General features: G+C 43.4%; 1 protein-coding gene across 4 annotated transcripts in view; it reads left to right on the forward strand.

Annotated features, from left to right (window-relative positions):
- The window catches only part of NEDD4L (NEDD4 like E3 ubiquitin protein ligase), a 135098-nt gene extending 123725 nt beyond the window's left edge, over window positions 1-11373 (forward strand). For all 4 annotated transcript variants that reach the window (XM_042886988.1, XM_042886989.1, XM_042886986.1 and 1 more), the window contains 11 exons: window positions 653-882; window positions 2090-2211; window positions 2992-3062; window positions 3836-3931; window positions 5650-5723; window positions 7190-7250; window positions 7576-7635; window positions 8162-8269; window positions 8805-8901; window positions 9970-10042; window positions 10577-11373. In XM_042886988.1, the coding sequence (XP_042742922.1) occupies window positions 653-882; window positions 2090-2211; window positions 2992-3062; window positions 3836-3931; window positions 5650-5723; window positions 7190-7250; window positions 7576-7635; window positions 8162-8269; window positions 8805-8901; window positions 9970-10042; window positions 10577-10679 (1095 nt within the window). In that variant the 3' untranslated portion in view covers window positions 10680-11373. The remainder of the gene's footprint in view (window positions 1-652; window positions 883-2089; window positions 2212-2991; window positions 3063-3835; window positions 3932-5649; window positions 5724-7189; window positions 7251-7575; window positions 7636-8161; window positions 8270-8804; window positions 8902-9969; window positions 10043-10576) is intronic.
- Window positions 11374-18689: the final 7316 nt, after the last annotated feature.

The raw sequence follows: 18689 nt of genomic DNA on the forward strand, positions 1-18689 counted from the left end.
CGAGTTCACCCAGTCTTGTGCCTCTGTTTTCATATGCTTTATCCAGTTCTGTCCTGCCTTTTTGAATTTCTGGGCTAAATCTTAATGACTACTAGTGCTCTCGTTTTTCAGACAGAAATTCTCAAGCATTTTGGCAGTCCTGTTCTATTTTGTTCAGTTCTGCTTTATGCGCAGTGAAACAGTTCTGGCCTTTACAGGTATCCAAGTGAAAGGGCAACATGAAGCATCGTGTTTGTTATCATGGAATCACAGAATAGTTTGGGTTGGAAAGGACCTTTACGATCACCTCATTTCAACCCTGCTAGGCAAGGACACCTCCCACCAAACCAGATTGCTCAAATCCAGCCTGGCTTTGCAGCTGTCATGCCCTTTAAATTCAACACAATAAAACTAATATTGTTCTCTCTTCTTTGTTGTTGCATTTCATGTTGTTCTCAGTGTTTTACCAAGTATCATAGAAATCTCTGATCCCTGGGACTGGAACATACCCAGTTCACTGTAATCTGTCAACCTGTATTGGAAAACAAGCATAAGGAGAAACTTGGCACACTCAGATGTCAAATCCATCCTTTAGTTTTTAACCTCTAGTCCGTAATTCCCTGAAGATCGTGTATTCAGACTGATAAGTAAAATGTACTCTCCTTTCACACAGGCTGATATACCAAACAGATTTGAGATGAAGCTACACAGGAATAATATTTTTGAGGAGTCCTACAGAAGAATTATGTCTGTGAAAAGACCTGATGTACTGAAGGCCAGGCTCTGGATTGAATTTGAGTCAGAAAAAGGACTTGACTATGGAGGTGTGGCCAGAGAGTGGTTTTTTCTCTTGTCCAAGGAGATGTTCAACCCTTATTATGGTCTTTTTGAATATTCAGCAACGTAAGTGTTCATTAAAATCTTTCCATTTGCAATTAGATTTTGCATGAGCAGGGAGGTTACATTTGGCAGTAGTTAGGTCATCCTTCGTGACACAGTTGTGCACTCTTGTCAGTCAGAGCTGCGCTCTCATTTCTTTTGTCCTTCTTGAGGACCTTTCATGTCACATAAAGCATTCTCACTATTAGGACAGTGTTTCGTGTTGCCTTACTGGCAGCAGCACAAATTGCCGTTTCTGGGGCGAGCAGTAGCAAGTGGAGTGATGCAGACAAAAGACTATTTGTGCCCTCCCAGAGCATCATAAAACACCTGCCTTCCAGAATTGTACTGCTTCTTTGTAATTAGCTCACAAAACAGCTTCTCGTTTACATTTCAGTAGCCGCACAACAGCGGTCCTGCATGAATTCAAATGCATTCATGTCCAATTTTAAAACCCTCAGTGGTTCATTTATGTTAATGAGAGAGCCAAGTCTCCTGCTTAAAGCACATTCCTTTTGTGTCTGCCTCTGTAATCCCACACCGTGTGCTTAACCACAGGAGGGATGGATTTCTTCATTGCAACAGTTCTTACGTTTTCACCTCAGTGTCATGCTCACTCCTTTCTCTTATGAGTGTTGAATGAGTGGTAAAGTAGATGAACAAAGGCTGTGCAGTGAGAGTTTTCTCACATTTGTGTCTCGGAAAAAACACGTTCTGATTTTGGAGGGAAGCTCAGCTTAGAGAAATACATGCTAGCTCAGAATGCCCCTGGGTTAATAGATTACTGGGTGGTGTGTTTTGCAATAGCACTTCCACTTCTGTGGTTTAAGTTGCTGCAAGTCCTTTAAAAGTAACTCTGTTCTCATGTGAAGTTCGCTTTCATGGAAAGGAGTGTTTTAAATTGTGAACATTCACAGTGGATTGATTCTGTGCTGTAAAGTTCAGTAAAAACATACTGGGGAAGGCCTGCTTATAACCAGTGAATCTGGAGGCAGTATTGCCCTGAACTTTGCACCATGCACACAGATGGAAAAGGTGAATTTAAAATTAATTGTACTTAACCCCACAACCAGGAGGATTATGAGGAGCCTTTGTCAGATCATCGTTGTGACCATTAATGCAGCATAGACAAGAAGTGGCCCTGAGCTCACGTTGTTTATTAACATGCCTAAATATCTGTTTACTCAAAGATGTGATGATTTAGATTTTTTTCTTGCTTTCTTCAAAAAAGGGACAACTACACGCTTCAGATTAACCCCAATTCAGGTCTTTGTAATGAAGATCACCTTTCTTATTTCACATTTATTGGACGAGTGGCTGGCCTGGCAGTGTATCATGGGAAGCTGCTGGATGGTGAGTTACTGCACTGTGGCTATGCTACTGCAGCTGGACTTTTGTTAAATAAATCACTTTGATAATTAATGTGTGTCAGAGTGTAGTGCATCTGGAAATAAAGTTAGAATGAAAGTATTGAACTGGAAGCTTTGGAGATTGTATTCCTACTGTCAATGGAGATTTTGTCAAAATTGTAGCATCTTGCTCGACCAAAACATTTCTCATAAAGCTCTGCTTCCTTCTTCACTCTTGTTAATCTCCCTTTCTAAATAATGTCTATGGTAAAGGATGACCACTGCATTTGTATCAGGCCTTTCCATGCAAAACAGCTGAAGCTGGAACAGTTGCATGGGTACCAAGTGCAGCATGCGTGTTTTGTAAATCTGTTTCCCATTGATATAACAATTAATTAAATTTTTTTTCTGGGTTTCAGAATCCCAGAATAGCCAAGCAAGCAGTGATACAGACTGTCTACATTTTAGTTAGTGGTACTGCCTACAACACTGCATTGTGTTTGAGAGAGGAGGGACAGGTGGAATACCTTCAGCTCAGAGCTCCATCTTCTGTGCCTCTACCACTGAACTGATATTAATTGCACTGGTGTAATTCTTGTGATTAAAAGAAGGACTTTCTGTGTCTGAATTAAAAACGAGCCTCCTGTTAACCTGAGCAGTTACAGCTCAGGTTTCTTGCGGGTATTTCTTTGCAAATGTGTGGTGCTCTATCTTAGAGCAGGCTGTCCTTGAGTAAGGTGGAAATGCAGAGTAGTGGAAGTAATGCTTTTCCCCTCTGTTTTAGGCTTCTTCATCAGACCTTTTTACAAGATGATGCTGGGGAAGCCAATAACGCTGAAAGACATGGAATCAGTGGTAAGGACATTTCACTCTTACCAGCTCCAGAAATTACTTGAGGATTTTTCCTTTCGGGAAATCAATATAATTAATAAATTAATTAATTTCTCCTTCACCTTTCTCTCTGTTCTGTACCCATGCCCAGAACAGAGACCTTTCCCCAAGGCGGCTGTGGATGCCCCATCCCTGCAGGCATTCAGGGCCAGGCTGGATGTGGCTCTGGGCAGCCTGGGCTGCTGTTGGCGACCTGCACACAGCAGGGGGTTGGAACTGATGAGCACTGTGCTCCTTTGCAACCCAGGCCATTCTAGGATTCTTTCTCTCCCTCCCTTTCTTTCATCAGTCTTTAATTGTGAAGCTAATAGATAAAAAAGATGCAGCCCTTTCAGGAAGTGTTAACTTTTACTAATAACAATGTAATCAGTTGTTTTATAATACATAAATATTGATGTAATCAAGTGGTGTATCTATTGTGTTGAAAACAACAGCTTCATCCCAGAGGTATTCTTTAACCAATTACTACATGTTGCCATGTACACATGTACCAAATATATATGTACAATCAGTTTATTGCATAATAACCCTTAGTTACAAAGCAGCTAAGGGAACTTACACAAATCTGAAATTGTACCAGGTGAAAAGCACAAAGATCAGTCATATCCTCCTTTACAGTAGCTGTGCCAGTAAACAGACTCCAAGCTCTCTGCAGCCCCCTGGAGTTCTAGATTTAAGTGCCTTTATCTCTTTAATGTTTTTATTTTCAAACCTTGTTTAATTTTAATCTCCTGTAGGACAGTGAATACTACAACTCCTTGAAGTGGATCCTGGAGAATGACCCTACGGAGCTGGATCTCATGTTCTGCATAGATGAGGAAAACTTTGGACAGGTATGTAAACACTAACCCAGAAGTCTGTAATTCCATCTTACTGGTCATTGCCAAAAAGTAATTAACTACTGGGCAGTATCTCATGGTTGTGGACTTAACTGGGACTGCTGTATGTTAATCATCAATACAGGCAGACTTTGACTTTCTTACTGAACTATTTAAATCTTGAGATGCCAAAGAAGGAGATTGTATTCTTGCCCATGAGCAACACAGTGCCTTGCTGAAAGGCAGTATTTGAGGCTAATAAAAGACAGGATCCTCATTAGAAGTGAACTCAGCCTGGGACTGTGTGGGGTTCTACAGTTGAAGATGTTCTCAAAGAACACGAGAAGAGGTAGAATTATAAGCAGCAGAATACCCTTCTAAGACTCTTTTAGTAGTGCAGGCAGATGATACAACAAAAGGAAGTTGTTTGTTTTGCAAAGATTCACAATTGTTTCTGTTACAACAAAAAATGTTCTGGTCACACTTGAGAACCAGTAATGATGATGGAATTTTAAGTCCTCTTGGCTGTATCCTGTTTCAGCTTACCTAACTCAGTGAGCTACAGATAAATCCCAATAGCAGCTGATACAATCTTGTTTCCATCATACTGCTCGTGAGAGGCAGAACTGCATGACAGATTTTATCACAGAAAAGCCTGAAGCTCAGTAATATCAGGGTAGGATCTGCTGTACTGCAGAGTAAGCTAGATGGGTAGAGACTGGAATGCCTCATGCATGTAAATGCTTGCAGGATGTTTCTCAACAATTCAGAAGCTGTAAAACATGGCAGATAATGAGTAATTTGTCTGCTTCTGCATTTGCCACTTACTTCCTACTTACTGGTGCCAAAACTCTGGGGACTCATAGAAGTCATAAGACCACAGAATCAACCACGGCTGTAAAAGGCCACCACAATCATCCAGTCCAACCTTCCCCATACCACCAATACTTCCCACTAAACCATGTCCCTCAGTACAACATTTGAACATTTCCTGAACACCTCCAGGGATGGAGACTCCACTTACTGCTTGTTTTGTCTCAGGCAGCACAGTGCTGCTGAAACTTGTGGAACTTGGTTAGGAGACTGTACTGCTTCCACACAGATGTTCAGTATGTGAAAGACTTGCATTGCTGTAAGCTTCTGTGTTTGCTTATACTTCAGTTATCACCAGAATCTTTCTTGAATTAAAGGAAAAGCAAGATGAATCTGATATGTGATGGATAAGAATAGGATTTTGCTAGTGCTCACAAATGAGTAAGAAAGTATTTTCAAGATAGAAAGGATGGAAAGCGTCCTTCAGAAGAGGAGAGAATGTTGTCTCTCTTTCTAGTAAGTTCACAGATCTTAATCACAGACTCAGCCTGGGGCGGGCAAGGCCCTCCAGCCCTCCCTGCCCCAGCTGTGCCAATAATCTTTTCCCAGCACTTTGAAGAATTAGAAGGCATTTTTCTGTCCTTTTGAAGATGGGAGGATGTGTTTTCTTTGCCAAATTTTACCTGACGTTTTGCAATAGAAGTTGCAAAATGATTTACTCTGAAGAGTGACCATAGAATCATTTCTTCCTAATTACGTCATCTTTAAACGTGAAATATTTTGATGTCTCATTAGCTATTGCAGTGTAATAATTTTCTAGTCCTGCTTGTAAAATGCCTCTCGGGGGTGGTGGATTTCATGAGAAGCATGTCTTGAAATAATAATGCCCTGTTGTATTTTGTTCTTTCTTTAAAATACAGACGTATCAAGTCGACCTGAAGCCAAATGGGTCAGAAATCATGGTAACAAATGAGAACAAAAGGGAATACATCGAGTACGTATATGTTTGTAGAGTTTACCCTGAGTTTAACAACAGACAGTGGTAATGCTTTGGAATTTACCTCACTGCAGTTACTGTAGCACAAAGAATTGTCAGAAGTCCTTTTAAAAGAAAATCACTTTGTTAACACGGTTTGTTCACACTACTAGGAAGTTGGAATATTAACCTTTTTGTTCAATGAATTACTCTAATTAAGGCAGCCTGTGTCATGTAGTAGGAAGCAGTATTTTCTTGATGTGTTGGCATAAGGAGTACTCAAGGAGCCGTGGAATTGCCCCCGGTGGCTGCAGACACCAGTCTAACTTACTCATTCTGAGCACCCTCCAAAATTGATGCAAAGATGGCATTTCCTGGATACAAGAATTACATTACAGCAGCATATGAATCTGGCCTGATTTCATGCCTCATTTTCTGCACTGGCTGCCCACCTAGGTAACTGCCTCTGCTTTGTGGGTCTCCTAAGCAGTATATTTCCACCCTGGGCTGCAGTTCTTCCTGATGCAGTGCTATCACAGAATGCAAATGAAGAATAAGTGCAGATCTGAACAATAAACTAATGAGACAAAAGAGTGAAAATAGCAAACATCGTGTTGCTGAGGTCACATTTGCTTCCCCTTTAGTTTTCATTCAAGGAAGGTTTTGGGATCTCTGCACGTGTTTAAGTACTCCTTTAAGAGGAATACTCTGCACTTTGTTCACCTCCTGTGCAGTGTGGTATTGCAGCAAAGTGACTGTAACAGCAAAACAATAACAAGTTCCCCGTTTTATTATTTGTTTTCTGCTCTTAGTTTGACTGTGCAGCATATATTCACGCCGTCAGCAGTTTAGTTTTTCAGGCATTCAGGCAGTTTTTGTTGGTTTACAGATGCAAAGTATTAGATGCCATAAACACTCTCCATCTCTGCCATCTCCATGTAGTAAAGCAATAAAGAAGAGCTCTTTGAAAAGGTGTGTGCCAAAACAAAGAGCTAAATTGCACCTCCACCTCAGTAATTCTAGATGAATGCTAATGTGGTGTTTTTATAACTTCAGAGTCCATGCTTGTGGTTATATACACTCATTTCTTAGTGTTTGATGCAGTTTAATTTTTTCTAGTGCTTTTTCCAAGAGTTGTGTTATCAGTGAGGAGTTCTAGTTGGTGCACAAGGGAAAAAAGGAGAGAAAAAAAAGAAAAGGAAAGAAACTGCAGTTGTAGTCACAGAATCACAGATATCACAAATATACTTATGGCTCTGGAATGTAAAAAAAAAACTCATCATTTAGGTACCTAATTCTTACAGTAAGTACATTATCCAGGGTCTAGACTATAGAATTTGTAGGCTGCATAATTTAATAAAAAGCAACTTCTCTAATATAAAAGTATGATTGAGAGATACCTAAAGTTGTAAATGAGAAGCTGGTATTGTTAGGGTTGCTCATTAGTCTTCTAATGAATGTGTTTATGTTTTTAACTCCCATAGCCTGGTAATCCAGTGGAGATTTGTAAACAGAGTTCAAAAACAAATGAATGCTTTCTTGGAGGTAAGGTTTTCTTTTTTGTCTTCCTTTTTACCCAAACTATGTACACATACATCAGTATCTGGTTGGAGGAGTGGGAAGTTGTGCATGACCACACAGGCTCTGCTGGTCTCCTAAGATCATTCTCATTCAAGTTGCCATTATTTGAGCTTGAAACAGCAGTTTTTAAATTAGAAACTCATAATACTTCAGGAACTGCATATTTCGTTTTCCAAACCCTTCTTTGCCCTCCATCACTTACTTAGCTCACAGCTTTCTCCAAAGGCAAAAGTTCTATCAGATAAAACTGTAATCATACATAGTTTGCTAATTTTACTTTTTCCCTTAGGGATTCACAGAACTTCTTCCTATCGATCTGATTAAAATTTTTGATGAAAATGAACTAGAGGTGAGTTGGTTTATGTCCAGAGGCGACAGATTGGTAATGCTCATTGCAAAGATGGGTGACAATCTCAGTTCACTGGTCATCGTGGAGTTTGGAGACAAAGGTTCTTTGCGTTCGTGGGGAATGAGGATTTTTTTCCCCCAAAATTAATAAATCTATCAAGTAAAAGCAGAGAAAGTATCAGTTACTCAATGAGGTGGTTGAGTACATGCATATGTAAAGAATGCAAGTAGCTTGCTGCATTAATGACATGTACTGGTCACGTTTCAGCAAATATGCTGTAAAAGACACTGTCACATGAAGCATACATACTGCATACTGCACAGTGTTTCTCCAGTAAAGTGGTGGAATCTTTGAGAATTCTCCTGAAGAGAAGCTCAGTACCACTTTATGTCTGTATTTGTATAGTGTTAACTTTGAGAGGTCAGGCAACAGAGGGAGAGGAGAGGTGTTTTTTTTCTGATGGAGCACTCAGGGTAGTCCTGGTACTATCCTCAATTAACAACGCATCAATTATTTCCGTGTTTAGTTACTGATGTGTGGCCTTGGGGATGTTGACGTTAACGACTGGAGACAACACACAATCTACAAAAATGGCTACTGCCCAAATCATCCTGTCATCCAGTGGTTCTGGAAGGTAAGGCTCTCAGCGCATTCGGTTTCTCTGACTATACCTGGAAGTCAGAGATCCCTTAGTGTGTTGTGGAGTCAGTTATGAAATCCTTTTTCTTCTCAAAAACTACTGGAAAACACGTTGGTAGATGCTGGAAATGGCAGTTGTCATCCTTAATGGAGTCTGCATTGGAACGGCCCATGGTTGACAAAGTCTCTCTGGTTTTATTAAAGTGCTTTGTAATCTTTCTGAAATACAGTACCTCTATGAAAAGTGTGTATTTGCAGGAAAACCAGAACAGTTTTCCTGTACTGCAGAAGTACTGTGAGTCACCTTGTACAGACGAATGGCAGTTGTGGTTCCTGGCTGTTGCCTGGGCATTGTCACTTTCCTTGCTATAAGCAGAAAAGAATTCTTGTTTAACCAGAGAGAACGTAGCATGCTGTCCTTCGAAGCTAGATATCTATTTCTTACCATGTAATACAAACAAATTCTGTTTTGCTTATTTCAACAATGACACCTTCAGCCACGACAAGTCACCCTGTCTGCTTCTCCACAGGCTGTTCTACTGATGGATGCAGAAAAACGCATTCGGTTACTGCAGTTTGTTACTGGGACGTCACGAGTGCCTATGAATGGATTTGCTGAACTTTACGGTAAGCTTCCTGCCCTCTGCCTGCAGATCACATGCTGCAGGTGGCTCCTCAGGAGAGCACAAACACTGCTGAAATACGGGCATGGCCAACCTTTACTCCCATATAAAACTCCTTGCACTGAATGCCAGCAGCGCTGGAGAAAATGTGGGCACTGGAAGGGAAGCATAGTTTTGTTCATAGAATCACAGAATCGTATGAGTTGGAAAGAACCTTTAAAGGTCATCTAGTTCCAACTGCCCTGCAGTGAAGGGGACATATAGAGCTAGATCAGGTTGCTCAGAGTCTGAGCTCAGAATTTCAGGTCCAGCCTGACCTTCAATATCTCCAAGGACAGTAAATCCACCACATCTCTGGGCAGCCTGTGCCAGTGCTTCATCATGGAATAATAAAATGGCCACGGTTGGAAGGGACCTCAAGGATGATGAATCTCCAGCCCCCTGCCACACGCAGGGCCACCAACCTCCACATTTCAGAGCAGCCCAGGCTGCCCAGGGCCCCATCCAACCTGGCCTTGAACACCTCCAGGGATGGACGGGGCATCACAGCCTCTCTGGGCAGCTGTTCCAGCACCTCACCACTCTCATTGCAAAGAACTTCCCCCTGATATCCAATCTCAGTCTTCCCTCCTTCAGCTTAAAACCATTTCCCTTTGTCCCCCATGTTCACCATGGGTGTTCTGCTGATGTTCTCCTTGCCCAGGAAGTATCAAATCCCTCAAAGAAAATGTCAACTGTAGTAAAGCTCATAGCACATGGAGAAGAGGAGATTGGAGGTCTATGCAAGTGTGTTGGTTTTTTTTCTAGCTTACCTCTTTCACATGGTATGTGCTCTAACCGAAGAGTAGCTTGGTGAACTTACTAAATTGACTGCATTTGGAAATAGTATATATCCACATCACTATTTGCTTTAATGTAATTTTGACCTAACGGTGTTTGCACAAAGTATTTTGTACCAGTTGGAAGTGGAAGTTAAAATTAGAGTAAACGGGGCAATGCGATTTTTCATACAGCAATTGAAGTCGTTTCGGTAGGGTCCAGTAACTCAAGTTTCTTTTTTTTTTCCAACTAGGTTCAAACGGTCCTCAGCTGTTTACAATAGAGCAATGGGGAACTCCTGATAAACTGCCCAGAGCTCACACATGGTGAGTCCAGAGCGTGTGTGTTCAGCCATCTGTGCATGAGACTGAGTGCAGGTGGGTCTGGTGTGTGTGTCACAGTATGTTTGTGTCCTAAAAAGAATAGAAGATGTTATTTAACAGATAGAAAATCAACGCATGGACTGGGCAGGCAGACACACACACATGGAAACATGAGAAAGGTGATGTGGTTGGTGCTGGCTGATGGACGTGCATGCTGGCTGCCTGTGTATCCACAGCTCACTCATCCTCATGCAGATCCATGCATTTATTTTCCACGTTTTACGTAGCAGTTTTTTTCCCCTTCAGGGGTGGTTAAGAGCAGAAACCTTCCTACTTTCCTACCTGAAAGCTCTCAGGTTGGCCTCATGGTACCCATGGGAAACAGCTGGCAGTGGTTAGGTGTGCACAGCCCCTGTTTCTCCAGTTGGATATATGCTCCTGTCTCACGCCCAAGTTATTCAACCTTTTCCATTGCTCTCAAAAAAGGCACTTGAAGCATTCAAGTGACTCCATTTTCCTTTCCCTTCTGAATTTCAGCTTTAATCGCTTAGACTTACCTCTTTATGAATCCTTCGACGACCTGCGAGAGAAGCTCCTGATGGCAGTTGAAAATGCACAAGGATTTGAAGGAGTGGATTAGGGCACTGCTTCCCACCTTTCGGCGCGTTCTGCTGCGCTTCCACTCCTCCACGTTGGACTCTGACTGTGGCAGAACCGTTGCACAGCGCTGGTTCCTGGAGCAAACTCTTCGACAGTGCGTGGCCTAAATGCAGAATCTTGAACTCTGGTCTGTGGAAGGCTTTTTTGGCATTTCCACAGCCAGTTACTATGGGGTTATATGTACTCTGATTACATTTCAGCAGGACTTACTGTATTTATGTTGTGCCTCTGTAGGCTGAGCCCTTAATAAAAATTTTACATAATTTCTAATGACAATGAATGAAATTAATCATTTTACAGGGATAGTGTTACAGCTCATGTTTACTTTTTAATTGATTTAGACATTTTCAGATTATATTTCATTGCAATTAAATTTCATGTACGTGGGGGATAAATGAGCATTTTTTCTTAATTTCTTACCAGACTTGATGCCAGTGTCATTTTTTTCAAGCTCATTTTGAGCCTTGTGTTCCCAAACTCTTAGGAAAATAGGAGATAGTTATCTTGGAATTCTTCTCTATATTGGCTATATCAAGAGCACATAAATATTTTTCTGTATCTGGAAGAGGTATGGATTCTATGTTGCATTTTTGTATAAATAATAGTTATGAGTCGAGGGACAGTCATAACATAGCATGCCAAATCTCATGTTCAATAAAGAAATTGCCTCATTATTCCTTGGTGATATTTACATGTACTGAAGAACATTTTGGGGTAGGGTTGGCATTAATCATTTAGGAAAATATGCTTAACCCTGTCATTATCTTTGTGTAGTGGTTCTTTTGTTATCCTTTCCTCTTTACTGTGTGCAGTGGAGGCATTTTGAAGGAAACCTGGCAGTGTGTGATTTGGCGTGATGGAAAACAGATCTGTTTTGTCTCCTATTTGTATGCATTTGCTAATGATATCTAAACACGGTATCTTTTTGTTTCTAACTGCACCAACTCTAAAGGCACTTTATGTAACACATTGAAGTCATATCTGTGTTTTTTTTTATCATAAACATTACTGTGATTATGTTCCTTCTCACTGCACATGTCTTTCTGGTGCAATATCTATCAATTGTGAGTTTGGCTGCTGCTGATGTATAAGAGGAAAAAAACAAACAGCTGTAGAGCTGAGCCTGCAGACATGTTCCTCAGCAATTGTTTTTGTGATTTATTTTTTACTTAATCACAAAGATTTATTTAATATACACTGCTATCTATCTAATCAGTTTTGTTACCTATGACATGTTGCATGCCTAAACTATAATGTCTTGAGTTGCATCTCTTGTGTGATGGATTAAAAGTGAAAGATTTGTATTTGACCCGCTGAACTTAAATGGCTACAGCACTGCGGCAGGAGGTGTGAGGGTACGGCTGCATAGCAGGTGGGGTCAGTTTTGCCTTTTGTGCAGCACTTTTCCCCAGGAGCCCACCTGATGCTTTGTGGAGCGAGGTGGTACAGCGTGGAAGCAGGAGGTCACCTCTCTGCCCAGCGCTTTGCAGCACCCACCAGAGGCACTGCCTGCTGCTGGCACGGAGCAGCCACCCCATGGACCTCAGCAGAGCAGTATCTTAGGGCAAAAGGCCACTGAAAAGAAGGCTTAATGCTAATCACGTTCAGCAAGTGCTGTGTGCATGGCAGCAAAAGGTTTGAGGAGCTAACAGATGCATGAAGGTGTTTTAGCATTTGAACACCAGACTTACCAATTCTCTTGACGTCCCTTTCTAACCTTTTGCACTTTATAAACCCTTTGCACTCATAAACCCTTGAACAAGAGAAATAAGTGCATTTCAGTGGGTAAACAAACACAAACAGCACGATGATTTATTGGGGGGGGGAGATGGAGAGGATAGGGTAAATCCACAACCTCCTTGGCAACCAGTGTGTCCAAGGAGGCTGTGGATGCCCCAGCCCTGCAGGCATTCAAGGCCAGGCTGGATGTGGCTCTGGGCAGCATGGGCTGGGGATTGGTGACCCTGCACACAGCAGGGGGTTGGAACTAGATGAGCAATGTGTCCTTTGCAACCCAGGCCATTCTGTGATGCTATGAAATCCAAGCATCTGCACAGATAGACATTATAGACATTATAGACATGAATGCCCAGTGCCATATACCTGAAAGCACTCCTGAGATTTTTTTGGCAGGACTGAAATCCAGCCTCACGCAAAGGCTGTGACCCAACAGCAGTGCAGCTGAGATGGGAGCAGAAATCAGGATATTTCAGAATCACAATCGTGCTTTGATCCTGTCAGCGGTTTACATCAACAGTTAAACAGTTAAACTCCCAGTGCACTACATGATGTTATGGGACACCAATCACCAATAATCATCGAACCATGACAGATCCCTCCCAGCATCTTCCCTTACTGATGCTTCCTTTAAAGTCCTTTCAGGCTGAAAAGGAAATGTGTTTGTGGGAACACTTTAATCTTCCATATGATCATTGGAGATGACTTCCCTTAATTATTTTTAACGCGCTGTCTCAGTGAGTGGGCCCTTGTGCAGTGCCCTTGGCCTTGTGCAGCTCATGCTGAAATCCGTGCTATGTTGGCATTCTAGCAATTAATGAAAATAGTTTAAAAACGCCATTTGTGCCTCTTGTGCCCAAAGAACTGCAGTCACAGCCCCTACAGCAGCTCTCACATCAGAAAAGAAGTCACTTTTGTTCAAGAAACAGCTTTGTTCGATGCTTCATCAACGAAATTATTCCTAATTGCCCAGGTGACCATAACAGGAAGCCAGCCCATTACTTCTCAGTGTCCTCATGAGCTGCACTATTACAACACACCACTGTGTTTTGACTTTGCATGTGCAGCTTTGGAGCACAACAGCTCCCCTCACTGCAAAGTGAACCTCTCCTCGTCCTTTTGGGATTCAGATTGCCAATGAGCATGGCTACATCAGTATCATCACCAAAATAAGGTGAAGGGAACTGCTCAGCCCAGTCCCTCTGCTGCACAGAGCTTTACTACCCCAGCATTGCGCACACAGAACACACTTCAGATCAATCACCAGGAAATGACTCATTTAAAACTTTCTATCGTGTTAATAAACGGCAATGTGTTATTTCCTGAGCCATTACTTCTTGGCTCGTGCAAAACCTTACAGCAAACTCGTGGCAACTTGCAGTCACAGTGTAGAGCAGGCATGTCCATGCTGCAGCCCACCACCAGCATGGCAGGGACAGAGCTCCTCTCCAGCAGGTCAGCCCCTAACCTGGACTGATGCATGGGGTTACTCCTCCCCAGGTGTAGGGCTCAGCACTTGCTCTTGTTAAACCTCATCTTGTCCCTCCCTGCACACTTCTCCAGTCTGTCCAGGTCCTGATAAATGGCAGCACGGCCCTCTGGTGTGCCAGCCACTCCTCCCAGCCTCGTATCATCAGCAAACTCGCTGAGGTTGGACTCTATCCCTTCATCCAGGTCACTGATGAAGATGTTGAACGAGACCAGACCCAGCACTGACCCCTGGTGAGCTCTGCTTTGACAGCCTCCAACCAGGCTGTGCTGATCACAGCCCTGTGAGCTCTGCCAGCCACCAGCTCTCAGTCCACCTCACTGCCCACCCATCCACTGCACACCTCCTGAGTTTCATTACAAGAATGCTGGAGGAGAAAGTCTGCCATCTCCAGAAAGGTGCACCATGAAAGCACAGCAGAAAACGATAGCCGCCTTTCTTGTAGCTGCATTTTCCATTACCCAAGTTCAGACCATCAGGGTATGCAGTTTTCCAGCTCTTGGAATTACAAGACCTGAACAGGAACTAGATGTGAAGGTTTGCAGGTCTGGACATTCGGTGTTGTACCTTGCTTTGCTGTATTGTGATCAGACAGCAAGCTGAGGTCTTTGCAAAAAGTTCCAGATGATGCATGATGGCTGGTCAGTGCCTACAAGTGAAACATGGTTGGGTTTCCTACTGACACAAAGAGGACACAGCTCCTCTTGATGGCCTCTCTGCACCCCACTGCCCCAGTCAGCCTTCAGAGAAACACCCCACTGCCACTGGCTTTGCAGAAGTCAAGGGAGCCTGTCACTGAGCTAGGTCCCCAAAATAAGGCTCTCTGAGTATCAAATAGGCAATGATATATATTAACAGGGAGTGCAATCAGGTTAACCATGAAACTTCAAATTTAATCTTTGCCCAGCTTGAGCCTGGTAAAATTGAAATTCTCCTTTGGACTTGAATACAGTGAGCTTGACATGGATGCACTCTGGTCCATGAAAAATGTATCATCTACTGGCACAATAACGCTTGCAAATAGCAAAGATAAGAAGGTAATACTTGCACCATGGTTTCCAGCAGTGCAGTACTATCTCACCTTGAAAGATGAAGCTGGCAAAGACAAGTGCACAAGTTGTAACCACCACTTCATTTCTGCTGTGTGCAAAAACAGGTGCCAAAAACCTGGGGCATCTGCTTGTTCTACTAATTAGGACTAATTACTTGCCCCATTTTGTCAGGCTACGTACTGCAGCGTGGGTAGACGTCTACATGTGCCTATGGCATAGAGGTTTTCAGAACAGGGTACTGAGCTGCCCTCCAGGTCGCTGTGTTTTTATCCCAGATCTCTGTCACTTCTTGATTAGACAGAGGATGTGACCTCCTCCTGCATTCAGTTTTTAAACTAAAAGCAAAACTTTGAACCTTGGCCTAAAGTTAAAGAATAACAGAGATGGACACTGGATCGATACCAGACAAATATTAGTCCCATGCAGTGGACAGATGCTGCTCTGCTGTAGATCTAACTCTTTCAGTATGCCAATGTGGAATCTTTAGGTTTAAAGGTTTCTTTACGTACAGAAAAAAAGAAAAAACACTTTGAAGTAGCTGGAGGTTAATATTCTGTGCTAATCCAGCCATCTCCTTCCTCCCAGAGCTGAGAACAGAGCGCTGCAAACAACATTCTCTATCTTCTGCCATCCCAGTCACTTCCTATATTCCAGAGCATTATTTCTGTGAAAAATCATTTTTAAGAAAATTGCCCAATTTTGAGCAGCTTCCTAGTCAAGCATGCAGACATTCAATAATAGTAAGCATACGCTACTTAGTGATAATGTAAACAGAAGCTGTGATAACATTTCCTCAACTCAGACCCAGCTGTGCCCCTGGGTTAAAACAAGCATCAGTCAAAATCATGATTTCACCTCTATGAGGGCAGTTCTGCTGCACCAGAAGAATATGAACTGGAAAATTGTAGGCTGAGGTGCAAAGGCATTGCTAGGGGGATTGCAGCAGTCCACATCAAGCCACAGCTGCAAGGGAAACAAATACGGTCTTCAGAGTGTCAGAGGCCTTTCCTCTGACAAGCACGAAGGAGAATGACCTTGGAAAATAGAAAATCAGAATATTTCAGGGCGTAACATCAAACAGCAGCAGGAGTGATATTTAGCATAAATCTGGGGCTTGATGGACTGCTGCACATGCTCAAAATTAACCTGCAGAAATAACTAATCAGGCTTTCTACTTGGACAGTGGCCAACAAGAAGATGCCATTTTCTGGGGCCTCTGAGGGTCAGTGCATATACACACACATCTCCATACCACCTTTTATCTGTGCTGCAGGCATCTGTTTAAATAGCTCTGTTTGAGCTATCTGTCCATACAGGGGACAGGGGTGCAGTGACCACACGGTCAGCCCAGCTGGTCCCCACCAGTTGTCTGCTTGTCCTTGGCTACTGCCTGCTTTTGGCAGCCTGAGGTAGGGCCAAAAGCACCCAAAACCTCGAGCCAGGGGTATGGCAAAATCCCAAATCATTGTGCAACGATACTGTAAAGTATGCTGGAAGACTTCTGTAGACCTCTGCATGCAAAACTGACAACTGCCTCCATTTTCTTTTCTCTCCTGGAGGAGGAGAAACCTGCTGTGGGCTGGCTGCCCCCCACCAGCTCAGGTAGCCCTCTCCGTGTCCCTGGGCATTTCCAGAGATGGGACACGCACAGCTTCTCCGAGCAATCTGTTCTCTCTTGTTCTATCACTATTAGACTACGCAAAAACACAGTTCCCCTCCTGCTTATACCATCTCCCCAAGTACTGGAGGGCAGCAATGAGGTCTCCCTTCTCTTCACCAGGCTGAACAAGCCCAGCTCCCTCAGCCCTTCTTTACAGGGGAGATGCCCCAGCCCTCTGATCATCTCTGTGGTCTCCTCTGGACCCACTCCAATATCTGCACATCCTCCTTATGGGGGCCCCAGACCTGAATGCAGTGCTGCAGATGGGGCCTCACAAGAGCAGAGTAGAGGGGGACAGTCATCTCCCTGTCCCTGCTGGCCACTCCTCTGTGCAGCCCAGGATATAGTTGGCCTTCTGGGCAAGAAAGAAGGGGACAGACTCTCTAGCAAATTCTGCTGTAATAGGACAAGCAGAAGTGTTTTCAAACTATAAGAGGAGAGATTTAGATTGGACTGGAGGATAAAGTTTTTTGCAGTAAGAGTGGTGAGGCCCTGGCACAGGCTGCACGGACGGGCAGTGGTGCCTCATCCCTGGTGATCCCAAGGTCGGGCTGGATGGCTCTGGGCACTGCTGGAGCTGTGGGTGTCCCCGTGCACTGCAGGGAGTGGGACCTGATGGCCTTTAGGGGTCCCTTCCCACTCAAACCGTTCTGTGATGATCCTGACATCCCTTCCAAGCTGAAGCATCTCACAGTGCAGCTCACAGAGCGATGGTATTTTCTCACTGTTTGTTCAGAAGGAAATTACACGTGGGTATCAGAGACAACACACTCTGCTTGCATTTTTCAGTGCCATTCTCATCAGAGGCTGCATTCTCCAGATCACACTGACATAATCCCATCCCATCTTTTCCTTAATGTACTGTGTGTGTGATGTACCTAACATATGCCAACACGCAGCTAGGGCAGCTTGTGTGCATCCAATTTACTTGTGTCTGGCTGAGTTACTCACCAATCCTAAATTAAAAGGGAACTTCATGTTCCACTAGCGTTTAAGAATTGTGAAACGAGCTGAATCTTGCTACATACATCACTTAGTTTCAGAAATCAGCCCGGCCCGTTTGTTCATTTACCTGGAGTTAAAACAGGGCTCTGACTTGCTGCTTACAGAGGGCCGATAAGAACGATTAATATTTAACATTCCCCAGCCTGCTTACGTGAAATGGCTCAAAGGAGACACCCATAAGAATGTTGCAGCCTCAATCAGCAACGCTGGAAATGGATGCTTATTTTCCCCACCAGAAAGCAAGTCGCACAGCACTGCCACATGTGTTCCCCTTGCACCAGTGACCGTGTTGCATCAGTGCATGCCTCAGCTCAGCGCCTTGCTGAGAGCCCGAACACTGCAGTGATAGTCAGTTTCACTCCACAGGCACAAAGAACAGTGCAGTGTCCATAAAACTCAACAGCCAGAGCAGAACAAACCCCCATAGACCGAGCCTGCTCACAGATGTTGGAGGTGCACTGAGTTTTGCTAGAGAACAGGCATCATCAAACACCACTATGGCAAATGAAGCCCTCTCACACGAGTTAGCAACAGAGCAGTGCTGACAAGTCCTGCAGATGTAGCACCTGCAGTAATGATCGAATCAAAGAGAAGCCTTGCTCTCGATGCATTTCAGACTGAGTAATCTTTAACAAACTCTGGAGAAAGGGTCCATTCTGACCCCGAAGCAGCACACTGACTCTGTTCATCTCGCAGAGCAGCCACAAATGCCACCTTTGTACACTGCCATGCAGGTTGAGGGCAGCTGCAGAGGACACTGCCTGAAAGTAAGCTGAAAAAAACATCAGCTAAAGTCAGGAGGAAACAACCTGCTCTGCACTGGGGACAAAACCAGGCTTGGTACATGTGGCATGGTTTTTCATTTCCAGTCATAATAAACTTCCTCAGAAGAAAAGCAAGTTTTGAAGAGTATTCTAGGAGCAGCAGGTGAGTTGCAAGTTTCATTTCATACAGAATGTATTCTGCAAGTATAAAATCAAAAATGTATTCTTTCTGCTTGCAGATTATGCTTCTCAATCTCTGAATCCCTGAATAAGCCATGAAAGT

Source organism: Lagopus leucura, unplaced genomic scaffold (assembly GCF_019238085.1).
Source record: "Lagopus leucura isolate 7727_CA_CO unplaced genomic scaffold, USGS_WTPT01 Super-Scaffold_100070, whole genome shotgun sequence".
In the NCBI taxonomy this organism is placed as follows: Eukaryota; Metazoa; Chordata; class Aves; order Galliformes; family Phasianidae; genus Lagopus; species Lagopus leucura.